Here is a 27,933-nt window from a genome sequence, read left to right as displayed (position 1 = left end):
AAGGATTTGGGATTGTTAATTTTTTGTCAATGTTTGGATGGTTGATAAAGAAAATTAGATGACACTTAAAGGACATTCGTGATTTTTTTCAAATGCCATTTAACAACTAATTAACAGTAGATACTGAATTGACACGTCTTGAAAGTTCGAGTGTTGAATTGTGACATTTTAAAGCTTGAGGACCAAATGATAGTAGGCCTAAAGTATAAAGTATTAATCGGAAATTTTCTCAATAATTTATTATGATTTCAAACATATAAACGTCTTAGAAACTGGAAGCCCTCCAAATATTCAGAATATCTTTTTTTGTATTTCCCCCAACACCCATAGACAACGGGCCCAAATCTGCTACACGGACAAGACAAAGAGAAAGATATTTAACCCTAATACTCAGTATTGAAAAGAATATAGATACAAATATGTAGAATGCAAAATCTTGCATTTTCTATTATTTTGTATATATATATACATATTTATATTTATATTTGTACTCCTTCCAAACTGAGTCTAATGAAACTAAGGCATACCAACAATGGAAATAAAAAAGTAGTAATGCTGTAGCCATGGTAGCAGCAGATGTGCTAGAGAGAGAGAGGTCCCCACAATTAGCTGGAAATAACTTGTTTTGCGACCCCATCTCTGGTGATGAATGAGAAATCGTGAAGAAGACGACATAAACCTACACATCATTATTTGTCATGTATATATGATCTTGTGCTGGCATTCATTTATTAATTTTGTACAGTCTCTCTCTCCGCCACCCAGTACTCGAAGCAAAGAATCAGTATTGTTTCTGCTAGCTCCCACCACGAACCACGATCCACTGGAGTAAAAGAAGCATCCAAAAGTTCTTTTAGTCATGGTAAATGATGCCTTCTCCACTTACCTTAAGGTCTACGGAGGAGGCATCCTCACATGCCAATCTGAAAAGATAAATAGGAGATATCAAAGAAGATGGTAAAACACCTCACCATACTTCCTTCTTCATTGTGACCTCTCCTTCAGCAAAGCCATGAGCCCTGCAATTAAGCTTCTTTCCTCTTTGGTTATTGTCTTCCTTCTCCTCCTACAGGTACACTCTTCAATTCCAACTCCACTGGCCATGGCTAAAGCAATTTTCCTACTAACTTTGTTTTATATCTAATGTATGTATGTATGTAAATTGTTGCAGGCTTTTGCAGAAGCATCAACAGAAAATGCCGTTCATTCTCCGAGTAATGTGGGTCTTCTCTCTTCTTTTCTCCTTCTCTTTACTGCAAAACAAAGATAGAATAGGAATAATGAATCGTTAGAATGGTTCTGAATCTTCTGATCATTAATTGAAATCAAAACTATTCAATTCATCACATCTGCAGATGACTGAAGGAGGTGATCTAGCTGCACTTTACAGATACTATCGCCGACCCAAGATCAGTAAGTCCATTTGATCATCAATAGGAGTTTCTTCAAATTTTCACAGGCCTAATAAGGGTTCTGTCTTACTGCATGTTTATCGTGATACAGATTGCCATTTTGCCTGTGCGAGGAGATGCAGGAAATCATCAAGAAAGAATGTATGTACTCGAGCATGCGGCACCTGTTGCATGAGATGCCGGTGTGTTCCTCCGGGTACTTATGGCAACAAGAAAGCTTGTCCCTGCTATGCCAGACTCAAGACCCATGGACACAGGCCCAAATGCCCTTGAATCATCTCTAGTTAATGCTCTGTAAAGCTCTCTGTAGCTCTTCTGATCTGCTAAGCTTTTGAAATATATATCTATTTAGAAAGACTTGATTACCAAACAGCCCCTTAGTAAGTTACCTACCAGTATTACTGGCTTTGATTGCTGTCTGTGTCGGTTTCATGTAACTAGTAAATGAGCCTATGGGTATGCTTTTGTTTGAGAGTCAATAAGGTTCTGTCTTACACGCTTGTGTAAGGAGATAAAAGGATTTTTTGTTTGCCTCTATTTTGTTTTAATATAATTACACTGTCTTTATATATACATACGTACTGATTGCAACATCTGAAACTGAAAGAGATGTGATGGTATGAAAGCAGCAAGTGGGTTTCTTTAGTCCTGCTCGTCTTCAAATGAAACTGAAGAGAGAGGAATGAAAGAGAACTCCATGATGCAGAAAGAGGAAAAAAACTAGAATTTAATGCAGGGTTGCTATATGGACAATCCGAGTAAAACAGGTATGGTCACAGATTTGGGCTCTCTATATCCAAATTTGCATTTTTTATAACGGGGACTGGTTCTCCAATTATCTGGTCTGGTTCAGAATTTTCAATATTTCTTAGACTTTAGGTTGTTTGTTGCAATGCAAATCTTGACCAGGTGCAAAATTTGTACCAGGTTCAGTTTTACATTCATTTATTTGTAATTATGATTTGCATTCTTATATGATGCGAAATTCATACTTTCTATCTCTTTTGCACTTATTGGCAATGCAAATTTTGCATTCCATAAAACTGATGCAAAATTTGCAACACATTCCTTCCACCTCATTTTTTTTCTCATTTAAAGTAGGCACTACGTTATCATCTTGTATGGTATACCTTACCCCTAGACAGATAACCCTCCTATCCAAGTGGGAGTTCATTTTACCTCACAAACAAATATGACAAAATCAAATACAAAGCAAAGTAAACCAGAATTACACTCAACCCTTTTGCACACCCATGCATTTTACACCAATATGAAAGGATATGTGATCGTGTAACCAAGTATATGGTAGGGATCACATCATGTTGTATATGACAAGTTTTAAAAACTGACCTGAAATCGGAACTGCTTTGGTTACCAGTTTTTTGGTCAGCGGTTTGACCATTTGGTTCAAATAAATGACCCCAAACCACTATTCGGGTCGAATGGATTGATAGTTCAACCATTCAGAACAATGAATCACTGATCAAATCAACGATTTTTGGACAATGACCAGATTAAGATTAAGAATAAAACAAAACCGATTACCTAAGACAGTTTCTGGGTAACAGAAGAAAACAATTGAAGGGTCACTATTTCAGTGATATATTTTGACTGTGGCATTTTACCTCACAATAGTCCATTTCATGTGGCATAGAGCCATAGACCATGCAGCCCATGTTACCAATGTCGAGTGATACAGCCATGTAGACAAGAGAAGGAAATATTCCACCGATCTCTTGTAGGTATATCTATAAGGGTGAAAATTCGACTATAGTGAGGTCAATGGATTGCAAGCACGGACGAATGCAATCTTTTACCCACAAACTCTTCTCAGAACCCTACCCACATGCTAATACAGCTATACAACAGTAACATCTCCCCTGTCATTCACGGGGATATGTTTTATTTCAATGTGCGGCTGTAGCGTCTTGTTGGTAGGGATGTGAAAAGAGCTTGTGGGTAAGAGTTCCAAAATTAGTAAATAAACCAGTGTTCCGTACATTTGGTATATGTTTGGTATCGATGCTACAATTGCAGCTGCTGATGTGTGGGTTGGAAATATCATTTTTTGCCTTTTTTTTTGTTTGGAATTGTTGCTGCCAGGTAGGATGTTGACAAAAAATTATAAATCTAAAATTCTTACCTCTTCTATTCAAGAAAGCCGAAGTCACATCTCAATGGGCATTGGGCATTTTGGTGACCAAACAAAAATATTTATATTTTTAATTAAAAAACTTACCAAGTCAGAGCGTAGTGGTTCCGTGAGGCGAACTCCGATATGCACCGTCTTCTTGGGGTCGGTATCTAAGACCGCCACCGGCATGATGTCCTTCATGGGACAAGCTCTCTCATTGCTGTTCTTCGGTTGCAGCTCTAGGTCGATGTCAACGGCCTGCTTTCCTTTGCCCTTCAGTGCGGTTACGTAACACTTGCGGGACTTGAGCTGAATGCCTCGCACCACTCCTACTCCATAACTTGTTAGAAACTTCATTGACAGGTAGTAGGTCGACACTAATGCTCAGAGGGCGTGCAAAATAGGTGGGCCCAGAATGGCATTGTAGGGCGAGGGGGTCGCAACCACTAGGAAATCGTGATTGAAACGCACTGAGTTCAGCACTAAGCCCACCCTTACTAGCACCCTCACCCAGCCTAGGGGTTGGACTACTTCTCTACTGAAGCCAACCATGGGGACGTTGGCCGACAGCAAATCCCTCCTCTCGAGCTAGGGGTGCTCATGGAACTGTGGGCCTTTTTTTGAACCGAACCGGTAGTACCGATTTTTGGAATAGCAGTAACCGAAACCAAACTGAAACCAGTTAGTTAACTAGTTCGGTTAACCGTCGGTTTGGTTTGCCAATTTTTCAGTTTTTTAGTTTTTATAATATATATTATAAAAATATATAAAATATTATATTTTAAATAATAAATAATATATTATATTATAAATATAATGCTTATTTATTAATTTATAATATATATAATATACATAAATATATAGAAAAACATGTATATCGATCGGTTTGGTTAACTGCCGATTTTTTATATTAGTTAACCGAAACCGAACTGGTACCTTCAGTTTTTTAAAAACACCAAACCAAAACTGAACTAATCGGTTCGGTTCAATTTTTTGATTTTTTGCTCACCTCTATCTTGAGCTCTATCCACTTAAACGCCTCTAGGAAAATGATGTCGGCCGAGCTTCTAGAGTCAACCAGAACCCGCTTTTCCTCGAAGTCATTTATGATTAACTTGACTACGAGGGTGTCATTGTGCGGATATTGGATCCCACGAGCGTCATCCTTGATGACGTAAATCACTTCCTCCACACGAGGGTGCTTTGGCGGGTTCTCGTCCTCATGCTCGATCTCCCGAATTGAATTTTTCCCCACTGAGGTACTACATCCTACTACTGTGGACCCTCCCATGATCATGTTAATAATACTGCGGATGGGCTACTGTGCTAGTGGTGGGTCTCGGGGAGGTCGATCTCCATTCTGGTCCCTGCTCGACTGTGGCACTTCTCTTGGCTGGTTGGCACCGATCCTCCTACTTGATGAACTTCTTTAAATAACCTCAGCAGATCAAGTCCTCAATCTCATCCTTGAGGTCACGGTAGTTCTTTGTGTCATGGCCAATGTCCCAATGAAAGTGGCAATATTTGTTGGAGTTCTTGTTGTAGGGTCTCCTCACATCCGAGGTGGTCATCTGACGTTCTCGACTGTCTTAATCCCCCTTCTTCACGTTCAGCGTGGTGTAGTTTCAGTTCTGGATGGGAGAGTGCGAGAATGTTGTCTCGAGGACTTGGTGCTTCTATACGGAGACCTGCTTCTTCTCTGTGGCAACCTATTGCGACAGTTGTGGGGGACCTACTGCGCCTCAGTGACTTACTCTTCCGACGCTATTTGCCACTCCTCGGCTCATCCTTTGACCTCCTTTCCTTGCTACTCAGCTCCAACTAGGATTTGAGCGCTTCTTCGGCCTTCATAAATTTGGCTGCTTGGTTAAAGAACTCCTCCATAGAGGCCGGAGGGTTTAACTAGACCACCCAGTGCAAGCAGGGATGTCGGACGCCGTTGATCATTGCAGTGAGCTAAACGGTTGGATCGAGGTTGGGAATTTGAAGTCGCTCTAGGTTGAATCATTTGATGTAATCCTGGAGCTTCTCATCAGGTCACTAGACAACATTCAACAAACAGGTCATCAACTTCGGGCATTGCTTGCTCGTCATGAAGTGCATAGTAAACAGGTCAACAAACTAGTTCCAACGCTTTATAGAGCCCACGACCAGCCCCAAATACCACATCCAAGATGTGCCTCAAAAGGTGGTCGGGAAGGCCATGCAAAGGTTCACGTCATTTGCCCCATGTAGTTGCATCAGGGCCTAGAAGTTGTTGAGGTGGTCGACCGGGTCAATTGTCTCTCCAAAGGATTATAGGCTAGGGGCCTTGAAGTCTTTCGGTTGCAGGGCCACGAGGATTTCCACAGCTAGTGGCGATGTCTGAGACATCGGCTATGTGCTTGTGCCGACGAGGTGCCAATCTGGCTCACCTCCTTCTTTTCTTCTTGTTTCTTTTCCGCCTCCTCATTGTCATTCGAAGCGAGGTGATTCCTTCCTGTGGCCCGGTGTGTACATCTGGAACGCCTTCTCCAGAACCCCTCGGTCGAGCTGGTAGCCTCAGTCCTGATTTGTGTTGCGGCTTGGACCAGTTCCTCTATCGGGACCTGGTTCTAGTCATCAATGTGACGAGGTAGGCCAAGTACTGGGTTTTGAATCTGGTTGTCAAGCTGTTGGTTCTGATTTTGGTCGGCGTTCTGGTTGTGGCTGACGTTCTACCCAACGACCTGACCTCCCTGGTGTTGCTACTACTGTTGTTGTTGTTTTATCCCTACCATGGCGCCAAAGCATCTTTCCCATGTCCTCATATGCAGGTTTATCCCACAGACATACTGCATCAATTCATTGAACTAGCGAGCATCGATACCGATAGGAACCGCTGAGAGCTCGACTGGAGGAAAGGTGCATTCATGTTGGGTAGAGGAAAGTTGGGATCTTGCATGATGGGGACACCTGGTAAGGTCAGGGGCAAGATAAACTGCCCAATAGTCATGGAGGGGATCTCAGGGTGCACTACGGGTTGGTCATGCCCCCCTGTAACTGAGTTGTTATTGTTAGGGTTGTTGATGAAAGTGTTGTTGGATGATGCCATTGAAGATATACTTGAAAGAGAGGTGTGAGAGTATGATTTTTTGTATAACGTTTCCCACAGGAGGTGTCAATTGATGGTACACGATCAGGTAGCTCCCTATCGGAGGAAAACTCAGACGCTGGACTATGTAGGTCGCTTGCTCGAGCTGCAAAGAAAGAGAAAAGATCAGAGTACCCAGGCTACTTTTACTTGGTGTGGGCACTCCGATGCTTAAGTCAACGAGTTGGAGTTTTTGAGAGCTATAAAGCAAGAGAGAGAGAGAGAGAGAGAGAGCGAGTTTGAGTGTTAAATTGCGCGTACTTCATGAGGTTGGAATTGAGGCCCTTATATAGGCGAGTTGCCCTGAGCCTCACAAAACGCATTTGAGATCTCTGGCCTGTCCGATTCAGAGGTGGTTCCAGGCCTGGAGGTAGACTTCGTGTAAGCAAGTAGTGTCTATCCAATCTCGTCCAAAACGGGTGGAGTGATAACCAGCTTTTCCAATGTGGCATCGTGATCCTAGGGAATTCAAAGGCGATTGGCCACTTAAGGGGGAAGTCGCTCGGCACATCAGGTAGGTCGCTAACCGGGGCCAGGGTAGTTCGGTGGAAGTAAGTCCTGCCTAGTTGTTCGTAGTTCGGCCTACCGGGGTGGTGCCAAGGTCGCTAATACAATTGTGAAGTGTATAAAGTGATGTACTTACCTGGTACCGAGGTATCACCTAACTATTCTGCGATGCCATGTATCATTGTCAGTGGAGGACCAATTTACCCCTTATCACATATAATAGGGATGAGCACTACATAATACATTGTATTGTGGAAACACAAGAGCATATACATATACAATTGCCTGGAATGGACGATTGGGAGTAAATAAAAAAAGAAAAAGAACAAAAAAAAAGAAGTATTTGAATTAAAAGGTTGAACTCTATATGATACATAATGAATCAGCTGCCTCATCAAATGTACAATGATCAAGCACCGATAAGCCTGTTCCTGTTGGTTTTCAATGTTACTACAATGGGTTGGACGAGTCGGATAGTTATCCAGGCAGATCAGATCCATATACATGCCCCATTCTGATACGTTTAGTTTCCAAGTACCTCTTATTTTCTTCTGTAATGGGTGACAAGACAGGAACCCGTCCAACAACAGCCAAACCATAGCCCTTTAGACCAGTGAACTTGGCTGGATTGTTCGTCATCAAGCGCATGGTCCGCACTCCCATGTCCCTTAAAATCTAGCAGCCACAAGAAAGAGAGCTTGGAAATTGTCATTCAACTGGGACTAGAGCTTGTTTGTTGAACTAAATTCAGGTCAGATAAAGGAAAAAAAAAGGTGTGATTATCATCTAAATCAGACTAACCTGGGCCCCAATTCCATACTCTCGGGCATCAATGGCCAACCCCAATTTCAGATTAGCTTCGACTGTGTCATGCCCTTGATCCTGCAAATTGTAAGCCTGAAGTTTGTGACCTAAACCAATTCCTCTTCCCTCGTGGCCACGGAGGTAGACCACCACTCCTCTACCCGCCTTCTCGATCAACTCCATTGCCAAAGCCAACTGGTTGCCACAATCACACCGGGCAGAACCAAATATATCCCCAGTCAAACACTCTGAGTGAACTCTTACAAGGACATCTTGCCCGTCTCCAATGCTTCCCTGTTGAGTTTGGAAGAGATTTGAAAAAGATTAACTTGCAGGATCACCATTTATCTGGTTTAGAAAAAAATACAATGACAAAGGCATGAGCAGGAAGCCAGCAACCTGAATTTGAATCTTTGATGCTACAATGGGCAATTGTACAATTTTAAGAAAATTAAAAGCTATAATTACTTGTGATACCAAATATACAGCTTTAATGGGGAAATTATACCTTTACAATTGCGATGTGCTCTGTTCCATCTAACTTTGAACGGTAACAGTAAGCTTGAAAAGGGCCCCATTTGGTTGGCAAACGTGAAACTGCACTTCTCTCCACCAGCTTTTCCCTCTTTCTTCTGTACCTGCAATCATATGGCAGAGCTGTTGGTGTTGCTAATGAGTTGGTCACTTCGCATTGGAAAAGCTTAATATTGACTTGGAGGAAGAAGGAAATTAAACAAGATGTGGAGGTTCTGAGCTTTATAGGATTAAACTTCAAAGTGGAGATCAGCAGTTGGAGTGCTTATTGGGATGGCATAGTTGAAAGTAGTTTTGTTTACAGTTGTGTCTTCTCTACAGGGAGCAATGCGAAGTTTCTTGATCCGAAGTTGAATAATAGAAGTTGCAGGATTCAATCCAAATGAAAAAGCTCACCGGATCAAATCAGTGATTAAGACTATTGGTAATCCATGTTCCGTGGCCAACTTTCTTAAATAGGGCAATGATGCCATTGAACCATCGTCTGCGTTAATGATAGCTGAAATAACAGAGACCGGCCGTAAGCCAGCCAATGTAACCAAATCTACAGAAGCCTCGGTATGGCCAACCCTTCTCAGAACTCCACCAGTTCTGTACTTGAGGGGAAACACATGGCCTGGCCTTGTGAAATCTTCTGGATTGGAATCAGGAGATGAAAGAGCAAGAACGGTCTTTGCTCGGTCGGACGCTGAAACTCCAGTAGTCACACCAGCTTTGGCATCCTGATGGAGCAAACAGGAGTTACTGAATCGTTTTTCACTCTGGAAAACAAGAAAATACAAATACAATTGTATACCACAGTGACTGTAAAAGATGGGGCAGATGAGTCTTCATCTCTGCTTTCTGGTGACATCAGTGGAAGCTTCAGCCTCTCAAGATCATCTTCTTTCATACCTACGGATACAATTCCTGACCCATGCTTAACCATAAACGCCATAGCCTGAGTGCTTGCAAGAGATGCTGCCATGATGAGGTTCCCTTCAACGTCCCCATTTTCATCATCTACGGCAATAACAAACTAGATTTTGATGGAAAAAAAAAAAGAAGATACTAGTCAATATTGGATTGAGAAAAGCTTCCTGTCCAGCGTTATTTTCTTCAAATAACCACTTATCTATGTAGACGAAGGGTATGGACCTTTCCTTGACGTAAAGCATCGAGTGCTTTGTCGATAGCAGAGAAGCCCTCTGATGGGCGGTCAGGGTCGCCCTCGGCATCGCTGACAAAGAAATCAACAGTTTCTGGAGTGATTTCCGCATTTACAGTCCCAAAAGTTGCCATAGAGGACTCGTCGACAGCACCAAATAGAGCCCCATTTTCATTTTCCAGCGGAGAACCATCACCAAACAATTCCCCACCTCCAATTCTAGTCGCACCAACTTGACAGCAACCACCGGAGCTGAAAAAACCAGTAGTCCTGCTCAACCTGAGGCCCGGATACAGAGAAGTGCGAAAGGAGCGATGAAATCTGAAGCAAAAGTATCATTTCAGGAGCTGAATCAAGACATGGGAGTTATATTCTATGAAGTCGTGATATAAATCGAACATGTGAAAAGCAGTAAAGAGGATTTTACCTAGAACTTAAGAAAATTTGAGGATACAGTAGGTGCTGAACCCAAAGGCAATCCATGGAACCGATGCTTCAATTCAGATTTCTTTCACAGTTCCTTATTAACTTTGAGAATTGTGTTTGTGTCATTCGAGCGACAGAAAGAAAGTCCTAGCCTTGTTTGTATTTCTATCGTCTGGACTGTCTACGACATTATCCAAAAGGAATATACGTGCGGAACGTCATGACCACACACAACAGCCGGAGTTTAAAGGGAAGGCAAGAATTTACTTCTCGTTTTATGATTTCGAACTTCATTTATTCTCCTAACTCTTGATTTTGTCATTACGCGTGGTTCTTTTTGAAGTGTGCCCAACCACCATATGAAACAGGGACAAACCACTTCGATCATGTTCTTGTCATCTTGTGAATTTATTTCAACTGCTGCAGTTCAAGGGAGTCGTGTGGTCGCAGCAGAGAAAATCAGGACGGGCCAATTAGTTTCCTAACAGTCCAATTATCATTTATTTTTTAAGTTTGGCAATTAAACAAACTTTAGGATTTGTGTTTTTTAAAAGAAACAATTGATAAAGGCTTTAAAAACAGTTTTTTGTCACATTTTTATTTACCAAGTTCAAAGGCAAAAGCTTATCCAAAGAAGGTTAACATGTCTCAGTCATGTTAGATAGAGAAATAAATATATAGAAGAATAGGTGAACTAAGCATCAATCAAAAAAGAAAAGGATAGATTAACTATGCCACCCGATATCTTTTCCTCGCCACGTTGTGTAATGGATAGGGTTGTTCATCAGCCTGATGAAACCGATCAAACTTACTAACCTGACCCGATTCGATCCGAATTGGAGTTTATTGGCTTTCTAATTATTTCAACCGGTTTTGGTTTAAGTTTCATGTAAACCAATTAAAACTGAGCTGATTCAATTATATATATATAATATATCAAATTTATATTTTTATATTTTTAATATAAAAAAGTGGAAAAAATCTCATATTTTTTATTTTAAAATATTTTATATTGTAATTTTTTATTTTAAAATTATCTTTTTAATAACATTATTACAATTCTTTAAATTTAACTTTAACATCTAAATTTAATTTTTTAAACCAACCAACCTAAACTAATACAACTTGAATTGACTAGTTTTGATCTTTGGTCAATTTGTTTCAATTAACTTCCCAACTTAATCAAGTCAATTCCATTGGCCAAATAACCTGAAATCAAACCAGAAAAGCCCATAAACACCACTAATAATGGATTGCTAATCAATGTGACACACTATCCAAGGTCAAACTATGCCGGTACACATGATCATTCTTCATAGTTCATAGTGATTGATAACTTTAACTAGACTAATAAGCTGATATACCCAAGGATCAAAATATCACAGTGTCGGCCAATGCGTATTGTATCAAGGGATTTCCAATATACCCCTATAAGGGGTGTTTCGAGGTTTAGCCTAGTTTAGGGGGTAAACCGGCCTTAAACCTAAACCTCTGAACCAGTTCAAAGAAAAAGTAAAAAATAAAAATAAAAAGCGAGCAAATAAACAAGCTATGCTACTTCCATAAATGTCATTCTTCGACGAAACACATGTCGAAGCTAATGAGTTCTTCCTCTGGGTTCCACTTAAATATCTTTTTTTTTATGTTGACTGGCTGCTGATTATTTTGGTGAACTGGGACTCACGTAGTCGTATCATATATACATCTTTCTCTTGCCAGTTGCCAATTGCTTTCGTGTATTGCCACATAGGCTATTTCTTCGACATTGCATTACTTTCCAGATTCTTCATCAGAAACCATGGTTTTTAAAAACGAACCGGTGACCGAATCTGTCAGGGGTCCGGTTACTGGTTTGAACGGTCCGACCATTCGACCTGAACGGCTGGCCCGTTCTGACAAAAAAAATAAAAAATCGGAAAACGATCAAAACGGTTCGAATGGTTAATCGGCCAGTTCAGCGATTTGCTGACCAAAATCAACGGTTTTGAGGGAAAAAGCAGTTTTGGAGGAAAACGGAACCGGTCAAGTGACCAGTTCCTGGTTTTTCCAATCCGACCGTCCGGTTCGGTCCGGTTTTGATAGCAATGTCAAAAACAACAAGAGTGCATTTACTAGGGAAAATTTTGAACAAAACTATATATAATTGGATGGTCGATGTCAATATGTTTCTTCTTTGAGAGAAGCTATTTATCTATTTTCTCCATTTTTTACATTTTTCTTATTTTCTTTTGTTTTAAAAATATAAAATAGTAATCATTGCTTCTCTTGATTAGATTAATAAAGTTGCACACTATTAGAGAGAGACCTTTGTATTTTTCAAGGCCTCTTATTTTAATTCATATTATTATTACATTTAAAAAAGACATTTAAGAGAGAGAGAGAGATTAGTAATAATATAGAAAGGTTGAGGTAAACAATCAAAAAATTATTAATTTAAAAATCCACTAAACTTTCACTAAAAATAAATATTAAAAATGTGTTTTAATTTCACTTAAAAAGTAAACTTAATAAGCGCTAATAAAAATAAGAAATTTAAATATAAAAATATTAATTGATGGTTTTAATAATATTATTAGATAACTTATGAGTTGAGACTTTTATTGTGCATAATGAACTCATTCAAAATGTTAAAAAAATAATGAAAATTTCAAATGTAGAACCCATTTTATTAACAATATTTTATTGCAAAAATTACTGAATAATAATGAAAAAATACCAATAATTAATTATAAATAAGAAATTTAAATATAAAAATATTAATTGATAATTTTAATAATATTATTAAATAACTTTGTATTAATGCATTTTTAATTAATTAATATTTTTTTATGAGTTGAGACCTTTATTGTGCATAATGAACTCATTAAAAATGATAAAAATTAATGAAAATTTAAAATGCAAAACTTGTTTTATTAACAGTATTTTATTGTAAAAATTACTCATATGCAAAAATTACTAAATAATAATGAAAAATTACCAACAATTTTAAAAATCTAGAAAATTCTGAAAAACAAAAAAAATATTGAAATACTAAAAATAATTAAAAATTTTGAAAATTAACAATATTTTATATTAATAAGGGTATTTACTAAAAATAATTAAAAAGTAAAATTAATAGTATTTTATTATTAAAAAATACCAAAAATATATAAAAAAACCTAAGCGAGAAATTATTGAAAATTAGTTGTATTTTTTTATTAACTATGGTATTTATTTAGTTATTTAATTTATTTTTATTGAAAGCAAATGCAAATTAATTTTGTAGTGACTAATGAAGCGGGATCTGCTCCTCACAAATGGGCGCCTCACAAGCACATCGCCGGGCATTGGGGGCATCTCTTGTGAATAATAACTAATAAGTACGGGAGATGTTCCCAATGCATGGTAGGATGTGCATGTGAGGCACCAGGTGTGAGGAGCAGATTCGGTCCCATGACTAATACGCAAAAATAAATGTTGAAAATACTGAAAATTATTGAAAAATACAAATATGCAAAAATTACCGAATAAAAATGAAAAAGCACCAAAATTAATTAAAATTTTTAAAATCCTAAATCTTAATTAAAATACTAAAAATAATTAAAAATTTAAATTATTTGTATTTTATTGCAAAAAATACTGAATAATAATAATAATAAAAAAAAATAATGTATTTTAATTATTAATAGTAATATAATTAAAAATAATTATTTTTAAATTATAATTAACAATAATTATAATTAACAATAATTATAATTTAAACTATAAATAGTAGAAAATTACATTTAATTACCAGAAAAATAACATTTAATTAGTTTTATACAAAAAATTAGCAATATTTCTAAAAATATGATAATTTCGAGAAATTAATGCATTTTAAATAAATATAGTAATTTAATAATTACAATATTTTAATAGCTAACAATATCTTAACAATTAATAATAAAAAGTAATAAATCGTTTATAACTTTAACCTAAACAGATTAGATCTATAAATTTGCATGCTCAAGCAAGTATTTTCTTTTGAGTTAACTCTATCTGAGATATGCACCATGCCCACACATTATCAGGGATAATCAAATTCAAAGTCTAATTGGGTATCAAACTTTTGGAGTCCAATGATAGCTTTAGCGGATGGGGCCCAAGCTAAACAACCCCTAAGAATCTCAACTTGGAAGTTATATGCATATATGGTAAATATTATTATATAATACTTAAATAACAAAATTTATATTAGTATATATATAGAAATGTTATATATTTTTTTATACTATACTAGAATTAAATAAAAAATTTAATTTATAAAAAATCATAGTTTTATGATTAACACAGACCTCTTTATCAACAAAAATTGTGCAAGCCCGAGCCCAAGCCCGACCCAACTATCGGGCCTAGATCTTGAGCCCAAACCCAGCCCTCATATAAAGCCCGAAGCGCGAACCCGAACCCGAAGCCCGATCTATACACAAAATATCTTATTTTCAATATACTTTTATAAACTATTTTTATATTAATTTAGTAATAATTTAATAGATTAATAAACTAATTTATACTTCCTAATAGTAAATTGATATTTACTAATATTTAAGAAGTATATATATATATAATATTTATTATATATAACATAAGTACTTTTTTATATATGTAATAGTATCGGGTCAGGCTCGAGCCCACGTGCCTGAAATTTTTATATACCCGACCCATGAATAGGTCTAATTGTATATAAAAACAATTGTATACATAAAAAATCATATGAAATAAAAATTTAAACATCTTTTTCAATTGTTTAAAAAATTGACCTCTTATAGCTTAGCTCGGTCTGCGGCCTGGCCTACCCCAAGGCTCAGCCCATGGACCTGTCAGACCCACGTTACGGCACGCCATAGGCCCATGCGGGCTCAAGACGTGGGTTGTGCTGAACCGATCCCCCAAATTATCCCAGGGGAGGGAAGCACGGCCTGGGACGCCCCTTGGACCAAGACCTGGGCGAGGTGCATACCCCAAAATGCACTTCGCTTGTGTGCCTAGGTTTGCCTTTTAAATCATTGTATGAAATTGCTTTGTTAAATACTTATTATAGTAGCATTATTTTTTGAAAATAATGAAATTAATATATGTAAAAAATTTTTATATTTTAGATGTGATGATTTGACACATTTTTAGAGAAAAGTTAATGTTCTCACTAATGAGAATTGCTATTTTTTCAATTAATATACATGGTAAATGGTATATAAAATTAAGAAACTATTCAAAAGTTAGTTTTTTATATTACAAATTTTTTTATCACCTAGGCGACTACACGATTAGGCGCCCTAGTGTCGCCCAAAATTGCTTAAACATGTTGAAAACTATGGATGACAGTTTAAACGGTTCAACCAGCCAGGTACAGCTGGTAGAAAACATCACTACTACCTGGAGACCACAGTTTAGAAGAAATTTTCATGATTGAGAGCTGGAGGATATGCTTGAGTTGCTGCAGCTCCTTAAGGATTAGGCTGTGAATGTCAATCAAGAGGATGAGTGGAAGTGGAAATGGAGTGGGGATGGAACTTTCTGTCAAATCTCTGGCTGTGAAGATTAGTGGTAACAATGATGTCCCTTTCCCATTTAAACAGGTTTTGAATCCAATCAGCCCTTCTAAATATAATTTTCTGGGTTGGTTCTGGTGCTGGACAAGTGTTGAACAAGGATACCGATAATCTAGCCAGACGATGTATGCATCTTTCAGACCTGAATTGTGGCCTCTGTGGACAGGTATTGGAATCAGTTGACCACCTGAGTATTCATGTTCGATCTTGGTTAAAATTTGGGAGGGTTTTCTCAAGGCACTGAGGCAGCTGGCCTAGGTTGGTAATGCCTCGATCAATTAAAATGGAAATCTTGTGTGGAAGTCTTCCTACAGCTATTATAGCAACTATTTGGGCCGAAAGGAATAACCTTGTCTTTTGTAATAAAAGTAGGAATGACAATGGGATGGGGCACCCTCTCCGTCCTTACCCTGTAGTCAAGATACTCTGCCCCGTCCTTGATTGTGAAATCTTCACTCCCTATTGAGGACAGGAAATTCCCAAATTTTTCTCGCTCCAAGACAATTATCTATTTTGTAGACAATTTACAAATAGGACTATGGGAATTTAGAGGTATTTTAGGAATAGAATTAGGATATTTTAGCGTACTTTAAAAATGGAATTATGGGATCCTAGGATTTTAAGAATTTAAGGAAAACTTAGAGATATTTTAAAAATCGATATTAAACATAAGGATATTTTACTAATTTACTTTCGGGTTCGAAAAATTATATGCAAAACCCATCCTGTCCCGTCCCCGGTTTAGGGAAAAAATATTTTCCTCATCCCCGTTTATGGTCAAGGAAAACCCGCCCCGTTTGAGGCGGGGCAAAGTGGGGCCCTGGTTTTATGGGAGAAACTGCCATCCCTAAATAAAAAGAAAAGTGTAAATGAGTTAATTAGAATTGTTGTCGGTAAGCTGTTGTCCTGGGTCTCTGTTGTTAAAAGTTTAAGCATCAAAACCTTCCTCTGTTGCTTATCTCTCAGTCCTTGTGGGAGTTGTAAACTGTTTTTTTCTCCAGAGTTTACACCAGGGACCTTATTGTACCATGTTTTCTTCTATCAATAAATTTCCTTACGTTATCTTTCAAAAAGATAGTGAAAATAAAGACACATTTTTCGACCAGTAAAACAATTAATTCCATTATTTTCCAAAATAAAGACTAATAAATTCCTCTTTATTTGGATTTCTTTATTTAAGATTTCAATCAGCAAGCCAGCCTCTTATACCTCCTCTTTTCTTTTCTTTTCTTTTGGATAAAATACAAAAACCTCCCCCTAAAGTTTCTAATAATCATAAAAGCCTCCCCTATAGTTTCATTTTAACAAAAACCTCCCTTAGATTTTTAAATAATTAGACAAAAATCTCCTTCCATCAATAAACCAGACGGAAAACATCACCATTTACAAAATTATTCATCCACATTTACGAAATTGCCCTTATCACACCCAAATCCGGGGAAAATTGACGCTTGTTTGTATCACACACCCAAATCCTTTGTGCCTTCTTTCTTTTCTTCGAGTAACGTTAAAACATCTATCTCTGAACAGTGAACACAGTAATAAACCAATGTGATCGACAATGCTATTAACATTCTAAACATCACCCTAAGATTTAAACGTTGAACAACATCAACACGATAAATTAACAACACATCAAATCTAAACTTAGCTCTTTATTGCCAGAGGAACGTCATACTCTTTGGCGAAGACAAAAGGGACGATCCCTTGAGGGAGCTCGACATGTAAAATTGCGATGTGGAGATGGCCTCGTAAGCCAATAGCAATGGAAGCCGCAACCATTACTGTTGAGCCTGTTAGAAAACGCATGACCATAACGAACGCTGCAACCAAGTTACCACATGCCGGGGCACCATACCTAAACCGGTGCACTTTCAGTCATGGAGACCTTCCGACAATTGAATCGGTGCATTTTCAGTCATGGAGCCGACCACACAAGACCAGGAGGACCACAAGAAACGTGATCATTGGTCCCACATATCGGTCAATGGACCTGGGACAATTGACACACCTCTTAATTTACCAGAAATGTCTTAGGCTATTGCCATCCAAGCCCAAGGAAGTCGTAGCTTGGGCTTGGATGGTTGAGAAACCATTTTCAAATGGTTGACACACCTCTTAATTTGCCATTTTCAAATGGTTGAGAAACCAAAGTTTGAGCACAGGGGACCGTTAATAAGTTATTAACGCCGGTCATTCGTATCCGGCTAACGCTCAGGCTGACTCTAACACTGTAATATAACTGTCTATACAAAAGTACATACACATTCATTGTCGTTGACTGAACTCACCTAACCAGAACATGGCCATTAGACCAGCGTCAGAGAGTATAGAGATTGATCCCTTTATTATTTGCAACATCGACACGTCCCATTTGCATTAACGAAAAAGAAATACTCCATAAGCTAAAAATTCAACAAGCATAACGACAAATAGTTAGATAATGGATGCTTCATGGGAAAAATCAGTTTTTCTTCGCCGAGAAGCTCACCGGAAGGAAATGGACCAAATAACACCGAGGAGGCTGAATACGTGTCTGCGCCATGCTACTTTACAAAATCTTTAAATGACGCCTCAGGGGTAATTTTGTAAGTATAAACGTTTTCTGTTTGGGTTATTAACAGAAGGGAGGTTTTTGTTCAATTCTTTAAAAATTTAGAGGCTTTTGCTAAAATAAAACTATAGGGGAGGTTTTTATAATTGTCAGAAACTTCAAGGGAGGATTACCCTTTTCTTTTTCCTGTTCTTTTCTGCTTCATATCCTAATCAACCACAATATTAGTTGAAAACTTTATTCTGTGTTTATTTTTCTTCATCATCAAAGTCAAAACTTAAGTTCAAAGGCTTAAATTATTGGCACTTAAATCATTTCTTATGACTTCTACCCATGTCATTTTGGTCTACCCCTAACCCTTCTAGACCCTTCAACTTGCAACAAATCACTTCTTACGGGTGCATATATGATATTTAAAATATCTTGAATGCTCATTGCAGATGTTAATATATTAAATATGCACTTAAATCCTTTCTTACTCTTTCTTTGGGAAACAAAGATCGGCTCCCTATCTCAGCCTAACCAGCCTTACACTAATGTTCCATATCATTCTTTTACTGCATTTTCTTTTATCAACAAGAGGATTAATTTTATTAAATTGGAAAATAAATAAGATTACTACAGCTTGATGACAAGAGAGTCACCCCCAATTATCAAAATCAAAGTTACGTAGAAGGCCAAAACAGTTCTTGCCTCAATACCCCTTGTTTGGCAAGAGAGTCAGCTAGCCCATTTGCAGTCCTCCTTACCTACTTGAATTCTGTATTTATATCCTCTGCAATCCTTTCCACTTCTCTTAAAACATGTTTGAGAATCCAAGGGATATTTCTGCTGCAATTTGCCCATGAGATAACGACCTTTGAGTCCCCTTCTACCTCCACCTGTCTATAACCAGTTGTTTTGCCAACCAAAGACCTTGCAGCAGTGCCAATAATTCAGCTTTTAGGGAGTTACCCATGCCAATTGGCCCTGAAAATAGAGCCAATATTCTACTCTCAGAACTTCTGATTACTCTTATTCCTGATAAACCTGGATTACCATAAGAACTCCCATCAAAGTTCAGTTTTACTTTGTTATCTTCTGGGGGTTTCCACTCCATTCTTAATTTTTCTTTTACTGCATATTTACAGTCTATATTAACTTATATGCGACTAAACAGAACAGAATGACGAAACATGATTCATGTAGTCAACTCCATATAGTTGGGATAAGGCTTAGATGATGATGATGATGATGAACTTACATATGACATTGCATCAAATATTATAAATTTAGAACATCTTTTCTCTGGGCAACTAATCAGAACCTATTGATCAACAAGTCATTACATCGACTAGGGAGGGAAAAATAACTACTTATTGCCTCATCATACCAACAAGACTGCCTCCACATCTACAAGACGATCATAAACTTGTAAAATTGTGAACATGTTTGTCAATGGTTGCCATATAGAAGTATGCGGAAATGGTACAACAAACAGAATACAAAACATCCCCTAAATTGATGGTTAACCTAAATCTTAAAAGGAAAGCAGACTAACAGAAACATGAAACCCTCAAATTTTCTTTCATGAATAAAATAAACAGATTTCCACAAATTATATTTCAAACTGCAACATGAAATTCGAGTCACTAAACAAGGATGTAGAGAAGAAATAAGTTATGAGTTTGTATTCTATTGCCCTAAAGCCTCAAATAGATAGACTATGTGTTTTAATAGACGGTATTAGGGGTTAGATGATCACTCTAGTCAATGGACTCAATACCACTTTTTCCTTTAAGGGCAATTACCCAGTGACATACCTCGCTATTCAGGATCTTGGCAGGAATGTACTGGATACAGACCTAACCTCCCAGGACTTATTACATGGAGTGACCACTAAAAGACTCAAATTTATGTTTTCACTCTTCTGCCCTAGATTCTACAAAATAACATCAAGCAACAGACCAATAAAATACTTTTCCCTATCTGCTAGTTTATTTTTCCTTAGTTTTCAAAACAGCAGTCTATGTTATCATGAGAGACTTTCTATGGGAAGCAACACTACTAAATAACAGTTGATAAATTAGGAAACATGTGAACAAGAAATAGAATAGTGTATTAAGGATTGGTAAAAATGAGACAAAAAAATTGTCTTTCCTTGATAAGCGATTGTGGAGGTCTTCCAAGGAGAACCAAACTCTATGCAAGGTTCAAAATATCAACACACACAACACCAAAAAAATTGAGTGTCATGCATGTTGATTGCTCAATACTTTTTTTTTCAATTTGTTATTTGAAAATACATTTGTTAAAATGGATATTAACAGCTCAAACTATTAATACCACCCAACTCCCTTGATTTTACATATCAGTGGCCTTCGAAACCAATACAATACATCTTGTATCAGGCATATCGTGTCAATGCTTTAATCCTTGAATATATGGCATCAATCATCACAAACAAGAAAGGATGCATCCAAATGGGTGGGATGCAGAAACAGAGGTCTGGTCAGTAAATGAATCCACTAAAATTATTTCTAAGAATAACATACAAATAAAATCTTCAATTACTAACCATAAAATTTATTCTAACACATCTATTATCGTATAAATGTTTTAGAAATCAAAACATTTCCTAATGTGATCCATAAAACGTTTCCATTTCTATAGGTTCTAAAATCAAGCATACTAGTAATGTTCCCCAACACATTAACAAACCTGTGCATATGTTCGATATATCTCTCTCTCTTTCAGTTTACACATCAAATTTGACCACCGAATTTTACATTGACACTAATATGCATAGCTCTTATTTTTCCATTTTTTATCAGTAAAATATCTTATTAATTTTATATATTTGAAGCTCCTCCTCTTCCCTCATTTTACTGGATATGGGATTAGATTTCCTATTTGAAAAAATAAACAAAAAATTATGCATGATGACATTAACCATAGCATGAGGTCAAACATTTGAAGGTTGAAGGTAAGAAAACTAAATAGCAATGTTTTAAAACGCAGAGGCATGAGCGTGACATGAGGCATTCCACTACCTAGAGGCATTAGGCGTAGTTCAAAACATAAGAGGCGTAAGCCTCCTTAAGAGGAGGGGGGATGAGGAGGAAGGAGGAAAAAAATCTCATTTTTCTTTATTTCTTTTCTTTCTTTTTCTCTTTTTTTCTTCTCTTTCTTTCTTTTTCTTCCCCTTCTTTTTCTTTTCCTTTCCCTTCCTTTACTTTTTTATTCTTTTTTTCTGTCTTTTTACATGAGGTGTGCATGAGGCATACACCTCTAGCACGCCTCATGAAAAAAACATATGAGGCAATACACCTCAGGGCATTTTGGGGGCGCCTCACCTGGAGGCACCTCCAGGCGTACCCTCCCACACCTTTTAAAACACTGCTAAGTAGAAGGTGTGGGAAACAGGACTTGACACTAATATCTAGTGCAAATATCCCAAAGTTAGATATTTATTTATGCGAGGAAATTTTTCCATAAGACCCAGTTTTTTTGCAGTCCAATCATTTGCACCAGTGCATGAGTATGGAAGTCTATGAGTTGACTGGAAATCAAATTTTGGTTTGTTTTTGTTTTAGATTTTTATTTTGTCTTGTTTGTTTGCAATACAGTTGCAGTAATAACCTGAAGCAAAGAAAAGTAAAAAGCGAAGCAAAAGAGAACAATAATTTGCAGTATTTATTTGCATTCCCATGTGTTTGCACTAGTGCAACTGAAATTTCATTTCAAACAAATTGAGCCTAAGAAACATGTAATAAGATTTTTTTTTCTTGGGTGCTGATACACAACTGAAGAAATTGAATTAGAAAGGGTTTAAGGAAGGTGGAGAAAAAGATTTAGGGTTGTATGTATTCTATCTACTTCACTGTTAAGGTAAAGGATTATACCAAACAAAGCCAAAGTGCACTCTCATTGCCTCATTTCATCCTACCATGTAAAGAACTACACATCCACATCATTATGCTCATAACCAGAGCATAAGAGAATGCAATAGGGCTGCAATTTTCGAAGCTTAGGTTGAGTCTGTTACAATTGAATGGGCCCAGCCCAAGGGCCTGAGCCTGATGCTGTGTCAATTCTTTAAGGTGGATACCTGACTTGCATATACTCCAGAAGCACCATCAGGAATCTTATAATTGAATCCTTTTTTGACAAAATCCATCAATTACTGTTTGAATACTCTGATTGATTTTTTTTTTTTTATAAGTGAATCCTCTGGTTGATTCAAAACTTACAACTTATCCAATATATGCAATTGAATTAAGGATTATGTAGAATACTTTTGAGTTTGTTTAAATCCTTTTTAAAGACAGTCTTGAGTTTATTCTCCATTAATTTACAGGTTAAATGTAAAAGAACCACTATGCTTGGCCTTATTGACCTCTGAACTTTCTTATATCATCTCTCCTTAATAGTGTGCAAATGGCAAAATTAGTAGTAACAGTTACTTATATGATGGATGTGGATGGAAATGGGGTAGCAATTGTTTATTGTGAATCATATAAGCTGAACTCCGCATGGAATCAACAATCTAATAATTTGACATAAGATTCATGATTCCGTTCCATTCAATCTTCTCTATGATTTGGAATAGAATTATGAATTTCAGTCACATTTTGGCCCCACATTGCGACCTGAGTAACCAGGGTTCAAATCTTGGAAAGTCTCTCTGTATGTGCAGGGGTAAGGCTGCGTACATCTGCCCCTCCCCAGACCCCGCTTTGGTGGGGGCCTCATCCACTGGGCTGCCCTTAGTCACATTTTGGCCCCGCATGCAAGGTACATGAGAGACAGGGATCACATGTCACTTCAATTAACTCTCAAACAAAATCATTGTAATTTATACTTTCCACTATATATAGATGATGGCAGGAGGAACACCAAATCCAAAGATATTGAAGACGGTACAAGATATATATAGATTAGAACTAACATGATATTTATTATAGAGTCAACATTATTCCAAAACCTTGGGAGACAATTACCCATAAATACAATTAAATGCAAAATTTGAGAAGACAGTTAGTTATAATACTACTAATTTCCTCTCTCCTTCTCTATCTTAACATTTTTTTTATCAGTTCCCTCTCTATCTTAACTTACTAATTTAATTGGCCCCCAACTAAACTCCCCCCCCCCTCATGGCCCTCTCCCTACTAATTATAATAACATCAAAGAGAACAAGCACATTTGACAACAACGAATCATTTTGACTGCATTTGGGAAACACAGGTGCTATAAGTTAGCAAGACAAAAATTGAAATCTATAGTCCCTGTAATCAACAGCAAGCGGAAGCAGATAAGTAATCTACAATGGAAACAAGAAATGAGAGCATCCAGGCATAAGATAATAACAAGGTACCATTCAATTTTCAGCCAGTAATAAGCAGACCACCGCAATAGCTTCATCTAAAACTAAAACATTTGGGAAGAAGGAGCCAAAACTTATAATTTGACAAAAGGATAATTCATTATCCATACCTTAATGGAGATATCCTTTGACAGTCACATTTTAGTAAGAATGCAATAACCAACTTGATTCCAGTTTCTATATCACCTATGTCTCTGTGGTCATCTAGCTGAAGCTGCATACTACCATGTTGAAAAGATTTTCCTATCCACAAATATAGAATCCTAACATCATGCTTGCCTATACCTATACTTTCAACTAAGAAAAGAAAAGCAGCTTCTGGATCCAGATTGCCAGCACCAAATGTTGCAATTTTTTTCTAAATCAGGCACCGCCATACAGTAGGCTGCACAGGAGAGGATGGGCAAATCCCAATTTTCTTAAAATGGATAGTTTTTCCCCAATGCTCCTTCCACACTGTTTGGGCGATCACCACCAAGCTCCCTTAAACATGATTACAGTTGGCGTTCTTGTGTTTTGTCTTCCACTTCCATTTTACTCACCTCACTGGACTTTAAAACTTGCTCTTTGCATTTCCCCAAAAAACAAGCTCCACTCTCCCCCTCAATACTATCTTGTTGAGTTGCAAGAGAAGTTGAGGAAGCATTTTGCACCCTATGCGAAAATGGGGTAACATCAGATAGAGTTGGCAGTTTCAGAGATGGAGACAAACCACCCCTCCATCAAGGGGCAGAATAAGTTTTTTGGATGATAAAGTTGACTGAGAACAAGAATTTGAAGTATGATTCAGCGTAGGGCCTTCTGGGCCATTAGGTATGGGAGACTTCTTTGATGAAAGGAGTGACAAGTTAGACAATGTACAGGGAGCAGTCATTGCTGCAAGAGAACATGAAGATGTTAGAGGTCAAAGGAGACGCTGGAGGCGACTCTGAACTAGAACTGGAACCAGTGCTAGAATCAGAAGAGGTGGAACTTGGAGAAAGATAAGGAGGCAATGATGATGATGAAGACGGCCATTGTGATGGTGATAATGGTAATGACTTGGCAAACAAATTTGGAATTTTGTTGTTCACATAACCATCTGATCTACCATCAATAGTGAATCTGAATAGACTCTACACGACTACACATGGACACCTTAGGAGTTGAGACAAACCCTTTCACACTGTCCGAAATAAACTTACGCCTTAAACCACTCCAATTGCTTTCTCTTGCAGGAAGGTGAGTTTCTTGTTCAGGCCCCGAAGACGAAAATGGAGGAACAACACCCCCAGTGATTGCCTTACAGAAAAGCTCAAAATCCACATTATAGGAGTCCACTTTTCTCTCACTGGGGACAATATTCTTAGCTGATTCAATTTCCAGACTGTGGCTGGACTTGCCAACTGAAGGTGGGAGATTGGAAAAGACATCCCACAAGTCTGATGGTTCTTCACCTTCCTCGACGGTTATTATCGGGCCTTGCGCTTTCTCATAGCGAACAACCTGAAAAGCCGCACCCTTTGCATCCCTTTCCATAATGGGTTCACATCTTCTACTAATCCAGATGTAGATAGCAGAAGGCACATGTATGAGAAATGTTCCTCTTGAATCCAGGGCAAAAGAAGGATCATTCAACATTTTTGGAATGGAATGAAGAGCATCATAGGAAGAATGCGGTGCCATCCTATACATCCTCAGTACCGAACTGGGGCTCAGTGGAATAGCATGGACCCTCTTTTGGCACTGCAATAACTGGCAGGCGAATCCCATATTGGGGTTTGCAATTCCCCTTGCTGCCTTGACATACTGAAAGGCATCATCAAAGCTCTGTCCTTCCCTCCACATGAGATATGCAATCACCAAAGACGTGGAGCGAGAAACACCTTGACAACAGTGGACTAAAACCTTCCCTCTCTGCTCCCTCACGTCCTCAAAGTAATCGAATACATCATGGAGTATGCTGGTGATGTCCTCCGAAGGGCTATCCTGCAACCACAACGTCTTGTACTCGAGGTCGGACTTAATGTATTCGGGGCAAATAAAGCCAACGCAGTTGAGAACGTGGATGATACCATTCTGCCTGAGTCCCTCTTGGATAATACAATCCTGTCTTTCTTAACAGGAGTCCCTTGGGATCCTAGTAATTCTGGAACGAGGGCAAATCGAGTTTCAACCCAAGAGTCCCTCTTGGATCCTGATACTTCTGTTATCTCTTCTACCACTTGGGGTTGGGGGGTGATGGCCGTGAGGCCACTCTCCGACATCATCAGAACCCACCATTGTTCTCAGTGGGATGTCGTTTTGCACAATCTTTGCCATTGTCAAAATGTGCAACCAACTTTCTAGAAGACCGGGACACAGACCTCCATAATGTTTTAAGGCCACCGGAAATCACTACCCCCAAGAACCGGCAACATCCTCCTCCCCTACCAAATTCAAACCCGAAAACCTAATTTCGTCGATCATGATTCATGAACTATTTGCCGCCATTGCAGTTTGAAACAAATGAAATCCAGAGGAAGAAGAAGAAGAAATCAGACCTAAGACGGATACCTGCTAGCTCCATCCATAGTTCCATACTTTTAACCTAAAAAACAAATTAAATAAGAAGGAAATATGAGAGAGAGAGACCTCAAACCTTGTAAGTTCAACTATTCTTGATTAAAATTTACGAATACACGGAGGGGGGAGAAAAGGAGAGAGACAGATCCATAAGAACGAAGTTAACATATTAGGCATCATTAACTATTCCAAATATTCGTACTTAGGACTTCAGTTCAGAATTTAGATCAATAACTTCGAAAGATAATAAAATAAAGGGTAAATTATAAAGACCCCCATACTATGAGACCTGTGACAATGACCGCCTGTAATTTGTTGAGTTGAATTAAGTAGGGTTAGCTTACTATTTACTACGTTTACTGCTACTTTTTAGTTTTCTAAAAGACACGGACTTTGCGTGTGTGTCTGACAAGTGTCTGTGCTCCAAACTCTTCAGTGAAGTAGAGGAGTCCGCATCTGTTCTAATACACGGTTGATGGGGCTGTGTGAGATGCGCTTTGATTTGAGAGGAGCAAATCCTCCGGATATTGTCCTCACGGCATGTGTTCAGCTACGCATTGGAAATATTTTCAGATTCTAGAATCTTAATTCCACTTTAGGGGTGGAATGAATCGTGACCGTAGATTGATGCTAAATTTATGGGATACGATTTATAGGGGCTATTAGTAGGTTAGGAGGTGGTTGTAATTTCAGATTTTTAAGGGAGAGTATAATCGAGTTCAAATCAGCCCCCATAAGATTGTCCTCCACAACGTCCCACGGTATATCTCCGCTCTGTATTGAGCAACGTTTTAAAAAACAACCCAGAAATTGAACTGTTTTGGGCACCGGTTTCTGGGTCAACGGCCTTACCGTCCGGTTTGAACGGACGGCCCATTCTGATAACAAAATTAAAAATAATTAAAAAAATAAAAAAAGGTCAAAAACATTGAACGGGTTGACAAGTCAATGGTTCAACCACCCAGGTCAACGGTTTGTTGACTTTTTCAACAATTTTGACCAGATTCTGGGTTTTGGGTAAAATGGAACCGGTTGCCTGGACGATTCCTTGGCTGAACGGTCCGAACGTCCGAATCAACGGTGGTTCAAAAACGTTGGTATTGAGAATATCTCCCGATGATGACATCATCATTTATGAGATTATCATCAGGAGATGTTCCCAATACACGGCGGGGATGTGTTGTGGGACATTGTGGGGGGCTGATTTGGTCTCAGTACAGTCTACTTGTCCCTAGAATATATTTTAGCAATACATCGGATTCTGGATTTGTGAATAGCACTATTTGAGTAATAATGTGGAACATTCGGTACTCATCTTGTTATTTATGGAAGATGTTCTCAATACAAGGTGGATGTGGCTATAAAAATTTGTAGAAAATTTTGAAAATATATTATTTATTATCATCATTGTCATAAAAAGATTGTAACACTTACTTCAAATAAAATAATCATCATAAAGATTTTGAATTTATGGCTTAATGTCTTTCATTGTTTTAGTAAATGAACAACTAGTTTTTGTTCTTTGGGTTGTCTAGAAAAATAGGAACTTGAAAACTTTCAATAATGTTTCAACTCTCATTCCAATTATTTTGGAACGGGCTCTTGATATATTTTTGGAGTTTCTTAATGGGAGCAAAGATAAAGTCATTGTTGAATGGACAAAGTGTGGATGCCATTTTTTTAGAGTGCTTCAAAATTTGGCACTATTAAAATAAATTTTGATGCCTATGGTAACGGTGATGGAAAATGTTATATGACAAGTATTGTTCATGACCATCCTGGTCAAGTGCTAGCGGTTAAAGCATATAAACTTGGCACATGTAC

At 37.9% G+C, this 27,933-nt stretch overlaps 2 protein-coding genes and 1 pseudogene across 5 annotated transcripts; 1 reads left to right on the top strand and 2 right to left on the bottom strand.

Annotated features, from left to right (window-relative positions):
- The first annotated feature begins 859 nt into the window (after positions 1 to 859).
- LOC104599272 (cypmaclein-like) lies at positions 860 to 1,987 on the top strand. The gene is made up of 4 exons (XM_010261739.3): positions 860 to 1,072; positions 1,172 to 1,219; positions 1,356 to 1,413; positions 1,504 to 1,987. Exons 1-4 carry the CDS (start codon positions 1,013 to 1,015, stop codon positions 1,683 to 1,685), a joined length of 348 nt encoding a protein of 115 aa, XP_010260041.1. The 5' UTR covers positions 860 to 1,012; the 3' UTR covers positions 1,686 to 1,987.
- Positions 1,988 to 7,353: 5,366 nt separating this feature from the next.
- Positions 7,354 to 10,256, bottom strand: RIBA3 (monofunctional riboflavin biosynthesis protein RIBA 3). Of its 3 annotated transcripts, none has more exons than XM_088899006.1 (7): positions 10,078 to 10,254; positions 9,641 to 9,971; positions 9,300 to 9,521; positions 8,900 to 9,225; positions 8,478 to 8,607; positions 7,967 to 8,263; positions 7,354 to 7,840 (listed from the first exon to the last, which is right to left on the bottom strand). In XM_088899006.1, the coding sequence occupies exons 1-7, from the start codon at positions 10,131 to 10,133 to the stop codon at positions 7,643 to 7,645; spliced, it is 1,560 nt and encodes a 519-aa protein (XP_088755132.1). In that variant the 5' UTR covers positions 10,134 to 10,254; the 3' UTR covers positions 7,354 to 7,642. The 3 variants fall into 3 exon arrangements, with proteins under 3 accessions (XP_088755132.1, XP_088755133.1, XP_019053598.1); XM_088899007.1 differs by having other exon boundaries at positions 9,641 to 9,997; positions 10,078 to 10,217; XM_019198053.2 differs by lacking the exon at positions 7,354 to 7,840 and having other exon boundaries at positions 7,937 to 8,263; positions 10,078 to 10,256.
- An 8,398-nt stretch (positions 10,257 to 18,654) lies between these two features.
- On the bottom strand, positions 18,655 to 26,348 carry LOC104599376 (protein-tyrosine-phosphatase MKP1-like; annotated as a pseudogene). Its single transcript, XR_016081887.1, has 2 exons — positions 23,676 to 26,348; positions 18,655 to 19,226 (listed from the first exon to the last, which is right to left on the bottom strand). The product of XR_016081887.1 is annotated as a protein-tyrosine-phosphatase MKP1-like (transcript).
- Between the last annotated feature and the right edge of the window lie 1,585 nt (positions 26,349 to 27,933).

The sequence above is a fragment of the Nelumbo nucifera genome, chromosome 2 (genome assembly GCF_055504915.1).
Source record: "Nelumbo nucifera cultivar China Antique chromosome 2, China Antique-T2T, whole genome shotgun sequence".
Classification (NCBI taxonomy): domain Eukaryota; kingdom Viridiplantae; phylum Streptophyta; class Magnoliopsida; order Proteales; family Nelumbonaceae; genus Nelumbo; species Nelumbo nucifera.
This window is presented reverse-complemented; position numbering and strand designations above follow the sequence as displayed.